The sequence below is a fragment of the Mobula birostris genome, chromosome 12, assembly GCF_030028105.1.
Source record: "Mobula birostris isolate sMobBir1 chromosome 12, sMobBir1.hap1, whole genome shotgun sequence".
In the NCBI taxonomy this organism is placed as follows: Eukaryota; Metazoa; Chordata; class Chondrichthyes; order Myliobatiformes; family Myliobatidae; genus Mobula; species Mobula birostris.
Window position 1 is genome coordinate 98,420,847 of NC_092381.1, and position 12,859 is coordinate 98,433,705.

The following is a 12,859-nucleotide window of genomic DNA, read 5'->3' on the forward strand; positions in this document are numbered from 1 at the left end:
GCTCATGGAGTTACTGGCTGAGAATGTCTCCTCCATCACGGATCCGACGAGAATTGTTGCAGAAGTTCATTTCTTTTCTGAAGCTCTAATCTCGCCGGACCCATGCAGTGAGGATGCACGCAAGGATCTGTGGGAGGACTTGCCGAGGGTCAGCCCTGGGTGTGCTGAGTGGTTTGATGCACCGCTAACTTCGGTGAAGCTGACCAGTGCCCTCAACTGGCTACAGAGAGGCAAGTCCCCAGGGCTAGATGGGTTGATCGTTGAACTTCTCCGGGCCTTCTGGGACAGGTGCTGATCATGCAGGAGTACTGGGGGAGAGTATGGCGATGGGTGAGATGCCCCTCTCCTGGCGCAGAGCAGTCGTGGCCCTGCTGCCAAAGAAGGGGGATCTTCATTGCCTGCAGAATTGGCGCCCAGTATCCCTCCACATGGTGGAGTACAAGATCTTTGCCCAGGCAATGGTCAATTGTCTGGGCTCCGTGCTGACGCAAGTGGTCCACCCTAACCAGTCCTACACGGTCCCAAGGCGGTCAATCCAGGACAATATCCACATTGTCAGGGATCTGGTCTACCTGTGCCAGGAGGCTGGAATGTCATTCGCTCTTCTCTCCCTCGGCCTAGAGAAGGTATTTGACAGGGTGGACCACGAGTACCTTTTTGGGTCTCTGCAAGCATTTTATGGCCCACGTCTGACTGCTGTACACTGCCACAGAGTGCATAGTTAAGATCAATGGGTCCTTGACAGCACCCTTGTGCTTTGGGGCAGGGGTGAGTCAGGGGTGCCCCATGTTGAGACAGTTGGTTTGCGTGGAGCTATTCCTGTGCCTTCACCGCAAGAAGTTAATGGGTTTGGTTCTACATGAACCAGACATGGAGATTCTCCTGTCGGCTTACGCCAATGACATCCTCCTTATTGTCACTGACCTGGATGACTTGCAGAGGATGCAAGACGGCCAGTAGGTTTTCTCGGATGCATTGTCTGCAAGGGTCAACTGGGAGAAGAGTGTGGGCCATTTGGTGGGTCAGTGGCAGGTGGACTCCCTACCAGAGGGGTTGAGGCCCTTTGCATAGAGCATCACACACCTCCTCTACTTGGGGGTCTACCTGATCTCAATAGAGGAGCCCTGGCCAGCGAACTGGCAGTATTTAGAGACAAAGGTCTCTGCTTGGCTGGGGCACTGGTCACTTCCATGGTGTGATACCAGCTGACTACTTTAGTCCCACCCACAACGTTTGTATCCAGGATCCAGAAGAGGCTGGAGGACTTCTTCTGGGGCAGTAGGAGGCCTTGGGTCTCTGCAGTGGTCCTGAGTCTTCCAATCGCAGAGGGCAGTTAGTCTTGGGTGTGCATGCACACCAAGCTGGCAGCTCTTTGCCTCAGAACCCTGCAGTGATACCTGTACTGTGACCACCCTCCGAAATGGCATACGCTGGCGATGCACTTTCTCCGCAGGAGGGCATATGAATCCCGGTGGACGGCTTCAGCCATGCCACTTTGAGAGAACTACCCTGCTTCTGCCGGGAACTGTGAATTGCATGGGGACTAGCCTCATCTAGGCAGGGTGCTCCTGTGCCATTGGGCAGTGCTCTAGCTGTTGGGGGAACTGATCCTGATCCTATCACAGTGGGTGTCGTGGGTGGCAGAGAAGTGGAGGGATTCTGGTTGCACCACCGCCCGATGTGCTCGTTGGACCCAGGACAAAGGAGACCATGCAGGAGAGGGTCCCGCATGACATAAGCTATCTCGCGGGGAAGCCCACCATGCCCTTCCGTGACACTCTGAAGTGTTTCTTATACAAGCTGCTCCTGCACACCTTTCACTTCCTTTCCTTCGTCTGCCAACCAGACTCACCTTGGCAGTCCGTGTTACCATCTGGCAGAAGAGTAGGTCCCCAGTAAAAGTATCTTTATGCAGGGATCCTTCCTCCATACCATGGGGACCTGGGGTGAAAGATGTTGCATTGGGCAGTACCGTACAACAGGATTTTGAGCAGGTTGTCCATCTGTCCATTCTGTGGTGGTGAGGAGTCAGTGTACTGTGCTTACACGGAATGTGAGAGGTTGCAGCCTCTGTTTGAGTTTCTAAAAGGGCTGCTGCTGAGGTTCTGGCTGCATTTTAGTTCTGTGCTCCTCATATACGGGGACCCAGTTCGGAAGGGGGCAGGTGGTGAGAAGGATCTCCTGATGGGCTTGCTCCTGGGGTTGGCCAAGACTGCCTGCCCCTTTTCCTAGGATACATTCATGCCCGGCTGTCCTTGGAGCGGGAGCATACAGTCGCAATGCATACATTGGGGATTTCCAGGGGCGGTGGGCTCCTCATGGTATTGACTGTTTTATAGATGGTAGTAACGATATTTTAATCTGTGTATACTTACTGAATGTCTGTACCTTCTGTATTTGTTATGTAAATAAACTTTTAACTTTGTAAAAAAAAAATGGGTGGTATGGGGGGGGGTCAAACTGGGAAGGACAATACTGAAGGAGGGCTGTGCTATTCAATGTATAAGAGGGACAACTAAAAACACTCAGCTAATCAGGCAGTGTATGTGGAGAGGAAATATAGAGCTAAAATGGCCAGAGGTGTTGTCTTTCCAAAACCACATTAAACTGAGTCTTGACTAATTGTGGTAAATCCATGCCACTGTGATAGCAGGATGAGATATTCCAGCATATCAAGATTCAGGTGGCGACAACTCCCAATGCATCAGTCATTATCCAATTGTTTTTGTGGGATCTTTCTGGGCCAAAACTGTCTGCCCTGCTTCCAGCTTTATAATGGTGGCCACAATTCAGAAGGATAGAGTTGGCTGCATTGTATTCTGGGTTGTTCTGAAGACAGAAAACCACTGCAGAAATTCAACCCATTGCTTTTGGTTTTAATATAAATGAGAACACAGGGATCTAACCCGAGCTTTGCAGTGTTTAAATCATTGATCAACCCAGCAACTACATTCAGATGTTTTGCATTATGAATGTTTTGATTAGGACACTCTGCATTTGTGAGTGGTGTAGTTAGTAGATCCCGACAAGCATTTTGACTAACAAGGAAAAGGAATGACTGTCGTAATCAACAGCACTGCGCACAAAGGCAGATTCCATCAGCAGCAACCTGCTGGGTAGTGGGAAACGGTGAGGCAATCACCCATGCCGAGGTCATGATGGGGTCCACGAGAGGGGTAGGGTGGGGTGGTAGTACCCTACCTTGCTGTTTTCTCCCCACACTCTCCAAAACCAAAAGGACTCATTCTCGAGGAGAGTGGGATGGGGGTGGGGGGAGTGGGAGAGCTGAGACTCTGTGGACCCTATGGCCCATTCTTGACTTGGAACTGAGATGTCAGCACCTGGAACTGGATGTGGCCTGTTCAGTCTGTGCTAGCCCCTTCAGGACTCTCTACTACTACCACTATGTCGACTCAGGCCTAGGGGGCTGGCATCAGGACACTCTATTCAGTCCCATTCCTCCCAGTTTCCCTGAAGAATTTCCTCCAGAATGGAACTTTAGCTTTTCTACCATTCTTCCTCCATCCCAAAGATATGTTCTACACATTGCTCACAGGTTCCTCCAAGGTGCCAAGGTAAAGGTACATTGTTCTTGTCAAAAGTGATGGGGGAGGCGGTGATGCCAGGATAGCTTCACTCCTGAGGTGGAGGTGAGGCAAGGGGACATTGCAGCAAGACCTGGGTTTGTTGTTATCTGCACAGATCCATGTGTGCACAGATGTAATGAAAAACTTACTTGCAGCAGCATCACAGGCACAGAGCATCAGATAAGCAGCATTCACCAGAGAAAAAACATAAAGCATAAATTACACACTAGTTATTAAACATAAAATTATACACAAGTCATTAAACATAAATTATACACAAGTATTACAAGAAAGAACACAGAATGAGAAGCCCATGGGAAGTATAAAATGGTAATAGGGTGATGGGTTGGAGGTGGGGGAGAAAGAGGGTTTAGTGGTACTGAAACGGAAGTGGTGACTGCATGAGAGTGGCGACAGAACGGGAGTGGTGATGGGACGGGAGTGGCGACGGGATAGAGTGGTGTTGGGATGGGAGTGACGGAGAGGGGGGTTTAGCGGCAGTATTTGTTTAATTTACTGGTATTTCTACTTTTAGTCAAGTGGACAACTGGAAAAAGGTATGCCTGCCCTACTGCATAGAATAAGGCCATACAGCCTCTTGTCCATGCTGGACAACTGAACAGTCCCACTAATTTTCCTTTAACCCATTCTCCCTTACCCCATTAACTCCACTCAACCCCACACCAAGGTCAATTAACCCACCAATCCCCATGTCTTTGGGATCTAGGAGTAAACTGGAGCACTCAGGAGAACATACAGACTCCACTTGTGGGGAGTGTGCCTAGACTTGGAGCAAGCTCAGCTTGTACAGAACATTGGAAAGTACACCAAAATGAGAATTAATATGATGCTTCTCAAATTTTTCCAAACTGTCGTTCACCTTTCACTGCAAGAAATCCAGCAGCAAGCTTGCACATTAAACGTCCAAACAATGTGACAGTTTTAGTTTGCATCCTTTTGATCATATTACCAGTAAATCTCCACTAATCCAGCATCTGACCATCGGGAAATCCCGATGGCTCAGCAGCCAATTCACTGGCTGATGATTGTCCTCATTCCCATTCATTCACCTGGTACCCAAGCTCACCTGGTAATGTATCCCCCAGGACCTTGAATCTTACCAGATTCATAGAAGTGTTACTGTTACAATGACACACAGAACATAGAACACTACAGTGCAGGAACAAGCCCTGCCTATGCCAAACATGATACCAATTTAAACCGATCATATCTCCTTGCACCTAGTCCCTATTTCTCCATTCCTTTGCCTGTTCATATGTCTGTCTCAACAACCCCCCACCCTTAAATGCTGCTATCACTTGTGCCTCCACCATATCCTCTGGCAGCCCATTCCAGCCAACTACCACTCTTTGTGTAAAAAACATCTTGTCCCCCCCTAAATCTCCTTTAAATTTTACTCTTCTCTTCTTAAACTTCTACGCTGTTGTATTTGACACTTACATCCTATAAAAAGACTGCCTACCTACCCTTTCTATGCCTCTCAGAATTTCATAAACTTCTGTCAGGTTGTCTCTTAACATCATACAATAAAAAGTGAATTAAATTGTGTAGGTGTATTAACTAAACTAACATGGTGAATTCCAGTAAATCTGCCGGCCCAGCTCTATCAAAGTCTCAAGCATATCAGATTAAAGGATTTTAGAGGGCATATTAAAATTAATATTAAGTTTATCATGAACACTGTAAGGAAATTCCTTGTGTGTGTAAAACTCCCAGAGTATACATGGTAATAATAAATACAACACTGCAAAGATTTTAGCATAATCTGAAGTGGTGCTGAAGGAAATGCTAACATGATAACCACGGAATGACCAAGAGAGGTGGAATTAAGGGTTGAGGATTTATCAGCATCACCAGAAAGGGGGTGTGAAAGAGAATTAGAACACAGTGGGGAAGAAGCTGTTCTTAAGTTGTGACATCTGGGCTTTCAAGCTCCGGTATCTTCTTCAGAAGGTAGCAGAGAAAACAGGGAATGGCCAAGGTGGCAGGCATCCTTGACAGCACTACTAGCCTTTGTGAAGCAACAGAGAAATGTGCACGAGACATTTACAATGATGATCCCAGAACAGAGAGAGTGTATCAATCAGGTAGGACCATTCCAGGAGAAAAAATTGTGGAGTGATGAAGGGCCCAGAGGTATGTGCAGAGTCAAAAGCCATAAAATGTGCATGAGTCTTTAACAGATGAAATAAGAGCCTTCAGGAAACAGACAGGGATGGGAATGTGGATGTTGCCTTGGTCTAGATGAAGAGATGTGCTGGTTGGGGATGTGAGGGAGGGAGGAAGAGGTGATACCCAATGGCAAGGGATTCCGAGATCAGCTGGGACGATCTGTTGTGATGTAATCTCTGTATAATCATGGCAGAGCCTTCCTGTCTGGTTTTTGGAGAGCGGACCATCTCCTTCCCACACTGGCCCTGACCTGTGGACTCCCCCTCTGCAGGAAAACATTATGGAGTGTACAGCTGTGAGGGGTGCAAAGGCTTCTTTAAACGGACCGTGCGCAAAGACCTCACCTACACGTGCCGGGACACCAAGGACTGTATAATTGACAAGCGCCAACGTAACCGCTGCCAGTACTGCCGCTACCAGAAATGCCTGGCCACTGGCATGAAGAGGGAAGGTAGGTCACATCACAGCAGGCTGTCCATACAAGCCATCAGGGACAGGGAAGGGAAGACACATCCTCTACACCATCCCATCACACACTCCCAGGGTTGGACAGAGGGCTAGATACAGAGCAAACTTCCCTCACACTGTTCCATCACACACTCCCAAGGGTAGAACAGAGGGTTTGATACAGAGTAAAGCTCCCTCTACACTGTCCCATCTCTCACTCCCGAGAGTAGAACAGAGGGTTAGATACAGAGTAAAGCTCCCTCTACACTGTCCCATCACACACTCCCGAGAGTAGAACAGAGGGTTAGATACAGAGTAAAATTCCCTCTACACTATCCCATCTCTCACTCCCGAGAGTAGAACAGAGGGTTAGATACAGAGTAAAATTCCCTCTACACTATCCCATCTCTCACTCCTGAGAGTAGAACAGAGGGTTTGATACAGAGTAAATTTTCCTCACACTGTTCCATCACTCATTCCCGAGGGTAGAACAGAGGGTTTGATACAGAGTAAATTTTCCTCACACTGTTCCATCACTCATTCCCGAGGGTAGAACAGAGGGTTAGATACAGAGTAAAGCTCCCTCTACACTGTCCCATCACAATCTCTCAGGCCAGGACAGAGGGATTAGACACAAAGTAAAGCTTCCTCACAGTGTGCCATCACACACTCCAAGGGTTAGACAGAGGGTTAGACGCAGATTAAAGCTTCCCCTACATAGTCCCATCACAAACTCTCAGGACAGAACAGAGGATTGGACACAGAGCAAAGCTTCCTCATACTGTCCCATCACACACTCCTAGGTAGTAACAAATGGGTTGGGCACAGTAAAATATCAGTAAGCAGTTGAGGCTTTTTCAACAGCTCGAAGGTGGGAGAACAGCAAATGGTGGGGACTGGGTGCAGCTAGAGTTAGTGGAGGGAGACCTCGGATATTTGGAGCATTTGAGGTGCATGGGATCAGCCTGACTCCTGCACACTGAGGGCTCATCCAGTCACCCTGTGTGACATTAGAGGGGAGACTTGGAAGCCTCAGCTAGAGACTTGTGTACCAGATTGACGGCAGAAAGAACTGGCAGATGCAGGTCGCAGGCAGAGCAGCAGAACACTGAGGGTGAGGTGGGATGACCGAGTGCCCATTTGATGTCAGTTTTGCTTCACTTGCAGCTGTGCAGGAGGAGCGTCAGCGGGGTAAGGAGAAAAGTGACAATGAGTTAGAGCCCAGCAGCAGTGTTAATGATGACATGCCGGTAGAGAAGATTCTAGAAGCAGAGCTGGCCGTGGAGCCCAAGACGGAGACGTACGTGGAGGCGAGTTCAGGAAATTCGGTATGTAGTACAGATTCCCCTTTGGCTCTCTTTCTACTCATTTGTTTTATTTTTTATGTTATTTTTGTTTATTTTATTTCTGATTCGGCATGGTAACAGGCTCTTCTGGCCCAGTAAGTACGCGCTGCCCAATTTTACACGCATGACTATTAACCTACTAACTTGTACATCTTTGGAACACGTGAGGAAACCAGAGCACCCAGAGGAAACCCATGCAGTCATGGAGAGAATGTACAAACTCCTTACAGGCAGTGGCAGGAATTGAGGTCAAATATGGTGCTGTGATAGCGTCACACTAACCTCTACAGTAAGGATAGTGGAATTTTTTATCAGTTCATTGGTAAGTCTAGACTTCCCTTCTCTTACTGTCTAACAGCACCTTAGCCTGTGTCAGCCACAGCTGAGGCTCACTGCCTAACACCCCATGGGCCCTCCCATCACTGTCCCTGTGGCCACTGTCTCAGTGACCTTTAGGTATCTGAGTAGCCAGGGCATCAAAGGTTATAGTGAGAAGGCGGGGGAGTGGGACTAAATGGGAGAATGGATCAGCTCGTGATAAAATGGCGGAGCAGACTCAATGGGCCGAATGGCCGACTTCTGCTCCTTTGTCCTATGGTCTTATGGTATGGGTTTGTGTCCTGTGAGAGGTACACTCGTGTCGAGGCATGATTCTGACAACTGAATGCAGCAGTGGCAATTTACCTCTGATAGACACCACCCAGTACTGGCAGTAGTGACTGAGCACCTTTCACCAGTGCCAGAATCATCTGACATGTGTCACCTCAATACCACTGACGGATGACTTGTCTTCCTGCTGTCTGGGCTTTTGGACTGAAAAAAGGGTAAAAGAACCTTTTTAGTCCAAGTCAATGTCAAAGTCAAGTTTATTGTCATATGCACAAGCACATGTGTACTAATTGTGGTAACATCTGTTCAAACCAGATAAGTGTGAAGTGGTTCATTTTGGTAGGTCAAATATGATGGCTGAATATAGTATTAATGGTAAGACTCTTGGCAGTGTGGAGGATGAGAGGGATCTTGGGGTCCGAGTCCATAGGACACTCATAGCTGCTGTGCAGGTTGACTCTGGTTAAGAAGGCAAATGGTGCATTGGCCTTCAAGTTCAAGAGCTGAGAGGTGATGTTACAGCTATATATGACTCTGGTCAGACCCCACTTGGAGTACTGTGCTCAGTTCTGGTCACCTCACTACAGGAAGGATGTGGAAACTATAGAAAGGGTGCAGAGGAGATTTACAAGGATGTTGCCTGGTTGGGGAGCATGCCTTATGACAGGGGCCCCCAACCTTTTTTGCACTGCGGACGGTTTAATATTGACAATATTCTTGCGGACCGGCCAGACCAGGGGTGGGGTTACGGTTGCCAATGGACAAGAGTAGCAGTCAAATACATTGACCTTACCCAGAGGAAGACTACAATGACCATGAAGCCTTGCACGGGCACCAGTGCCCATGCGTGTATGTGACGATTTTTCTACAAATCATTTTTGGCGTGTTATTCACGACCGGAATATAGCTGATAAATGGCTAATACACTCAATTTCGTTTCTAAACGGGTTTATCTAACGAATTTAATATTAAACACGCAGCGCGTATTTTCCTCGCATGAATACAGTGATAAGTCAATAATCAGGGGAGGACAGGGGAGCTTGAAGTAAGTGTTGAATGAACTTCCAGTAGAAGTGGTAGAGGCAGGTTCGATATTATCATTTAAAGAAAACCTGGATAGGTATATGGACAGGAAAGGAATGGAGGGTTATGGGCTGAGTGTAGGTCGATGGGACTAGGTGAGAGTAGCGTTCAGCATGGACTAGAAGGGCCGAGATGGCCTGTTTCCATGCTGAAATTGTTATATGGTTATATAAGTCACTTATAAGTCAATATCATCATAACATTTTAAGTAACATTTGAATATTAAACACACAGCACATGTTTTCCCCGTATGAACATATAAAATCATTGCAACACACCAATATCGCTGAATCAGTGGGAGCCCTGGGCTTGTTTCCCTACAACAAGACAGTCCCATCGAAGGGTGATGGGAGACAGCAATACTCGAAGAGGGTTCCTTATATCCAGTCTATTCTGCAATTTAGTTTTCATTGCATTCCTTGCAGAGATACGTTGGAAATGGAAGCAACGTTTTCAGTGCTTTCGTGGCTATCTCAGGATATTTAGCCTTGATTTTGATCCAGAATGCGGGCAGAGATGTTATGTCAAACATACTTTTCAGCCCACTATCATTTGCAAGCTCAAGGAGTTGATCTCCTTCCCGCGCTGACATGGATGACGCACAGGTAATGACCTTGTGCATAATGACCTCGCGTGCGTTCAAGCTCCACAGTGGGTGTGACAGGGAATGAGGAAAGGTGCAGCTGACTCATATCGCCAAATCATATCGTTTCTCGCGGCCCAGTACCGGTCCACGGCCCGGTGATTGGGAACCGCTGCCTTATGAGAATAGGTTGAGTGAACTTGGCCTTTTCTCCTTGGAGTGACGGAGTACGAAAGGTGACCTGATAGAGGTGTATAAGATGATGAGAGATGTTGATCATGTGGATAGTCAGAGGCTTTTTCGCAGGACTGAAGTGGCTAACACGAGAGGGCAGTTTTAAGGTGCTTGGAAGTAGGTACAGAGGGGATGTTGGGTTAAGTTTTTTACTCAGAGTGGTGAGTGCGTGGAATGGGCTGCCGGCAACTGAGGTGGAGGCAGATAGAGTAAGGTCTTTTAATAGACTCCTGGATATGTATGTAGCCCACCTGGCCAGCCTCAGAGTCGCTCGGCTCGCTGTCGTCTAGGGAAACAGCCCTCGGCCCCGCCAAACTGAGTAATTAGTTTGTGTGGATGCTGTGTGATGTACCCCACCCCGCCCAAATAACAGACAATACACCACATACGATTAAATGATTTACAGTTTATAGATAAAAGGAAAATAAAAGGTGCCACACTTATCAAAGTTCAATCTCGTCGTGCACAAACAGTTGGAGCTCAGGACACTTCTTCTTCACCCTGCGATCCCTCGACCGGCCGCTTGGGACCAACAACGGTGGTCGACCAGACGCTCCACATGAGTCCGTCTCCATCTCCTCTCCTCGCCAAACGGCCCGCTCGGGGTCCAACCCCATTAGCGGACATCACAGCACCTGGTCCATCCTCTGACTCTCTCTCCCACCTTCTGTCCCAAAACCCCACGCATACAATATCTTACAGATATACCAAAAGCATAACAACTATCCCAATTGGTTCATAACATATTCTTATCACTCTCTAACCCAAAACAAGCTGCTAGCACAAGAACTTTCTCAGTGTTTAACATAACAAAGAAGCATTCCCAAGTGTAACATAACAAAGGAGCTATTTTAATTAGCCTACGCAGTAACATAAAAGACGAAACCCCCTTACATGTACATGGAGCTTAGAAAAATAGAGGGCTATGAGTAATCCTAAATAATTTCTGAAGTACATGTTCGGCACAGCATTGTGGGCCGAAAGGCCAGTATTATGCTGTAGGCTTTTCTCTGTTTCTATGTTCCTATCATAGGCACATCAGAGATCAATATTCAAAAGAAAAACAAATCAAACATAAACCATATAACCATATAACAATTACAGCACGGAAACAAGTCATCTCGGCCCTTCTAGTCCGTGCTGAACTCTTACTCTCACCTAGTCCCACTGACCGGCACTCAGCCCATAACCCTCCATTCCTTTCCTATCCATATAGCTGTCCAATTTAACTTTAAATGACAACATTGAAACTGCCTCAACCACTTCTGCTGGAAGCTCGTTCCATATAGCTACCACTCTCTGAGTAAAGAATTTCCCCCTCATGTTACCCCTAAACTTTTGCCCTTTAACTCTCGACTCATGTCCTTTTGTTTGAATCTCCCCGACTCTCAATAGAAAAAGCCTATCCACGTCAACTCTATCCCCCTCATAATTTTAAATACCTCTATCAAGTCCCCCCCCCCCCAAACCTCTACATTCCAAAGAATAAAGACCCAACTTGTTCAACCTTTCTCTGTAATTTAGGTGATGAAACCCAGGTAGCATTCTAGTAAATCTTCTCTGTACTCTCTCTATTTTGTTGACACCTTTCCTATAATTCGGTGACCAAAACTGTACACAATACTCCAAATTTGGCCTCACCAATGCCTTGTACAATTTCAACATTACATCCCAACTCCTATACTCAATGCTCTGATTAATAAAGGCCAGCATACCAAAAGCTTTCTTCTCTACCCTATCCACATGAGATCCCACCTTCAGGAAACTATGCACCATTATTCCTAGATCCCTCTGTTCTACTGCATTCTTCAATGCGCTACTATTTACCATGTATGTCCTATTTTGATTAGTCCTACCAAAATGTAGCACCTCACATTTATCAGCATTAAACTCCATCTGCCATCTTTCAGCCCACTCTTCTAACTGGCCTAAATCTCTCTGCAAGCTTTGAAAACCTACTTCATTGTCCACAACTCCACCTATCTTAGTATCATCTGCATACTTACTCATCCAATTTACCACCCCATCATCCAGATCACTAATGTATATGACAAACAACATTGGACCAGTACAGATCCCTGAGGCACACCACTAGTCACTGGCCTCCAATCTGACAAACAGTTATCCACCACGACTCTCTGGCGTCTCCCATCCAGCCATTGCTGAATCCATTTTACTACTTCAATATTAATACCTAACGATTGAACCTTCCTAACTAACCTTCCGTGTGAAACCTTATCAAAGGCCATACTGAAGTCCATAGAGACAACATCCACCGCTTTACCCTCATCAACTTTCCTAGTAACCTCATCAAAAAATTATATAAGATTTGTCAAACATGACCTTCCACGCACAAATACATGTTGACTGTTCCTAATCAGACCCTGTCTATCCAGATAATTATATATACCATCTCTAAGAATACTTTCCATCAATTTACCCAGCACTGACATCAAACTCACAGGCCAATAATTGCTAGGTTTACTCTTAGAAACATTTTTAAACAATGGAAAACATAAGCAATACTCCAATCCTCCGGCACCATCCCTGTTTCTAATGACATTTGAAATATTTCTGTCAGAGCCCCTGCTATTTCCACACTAACTTCCCTCAAGGTCCTAGGGAATATCCTGTCAGGACCCGGAGACTTATCCGCTTTTATATTCCTTAAAAGCTCCAGTACTTCCTCTTCTTTAATCATCATAGTTTCCATAACTTGCCTACCTGTTTCCCTTATCTTACACAATTCAATATCCTTCTCCTTAGCGAATACCGAA

General features: G+C 46.6%; 1 protein-coding gene across 3 annotated transcripts in view; it reads left to right on the forward strand.

Moving 5' to 3' along the window:
- LOC140206136 (retinoic acid receptor RXR-gamma-A-like) overlaps positions 1 to 12,859 on the forward strand; it is a 279,149-nt gene that overhangs the window by 237,828 nt on the left and 28,462 nt on the right. For all 3 annotated transcript variants that reach the window (XM_072274349.1, XM_072274348.1, XM_072274347.1), the window contains exons 4-5: positions 6,052 to 6,231; positions 7,395 to 7,555. In XM_072274349.1, the coding sequence (XP_072130450.1) occupies positions 6,052 to 6,231; positions 7,395 to 7,555 (341 nt within the window). The remainder of the gene's footprint in view (positions 1 to 6,051; positions 6,232 to 7,394; positions 7,556 to 12,859) is intronic.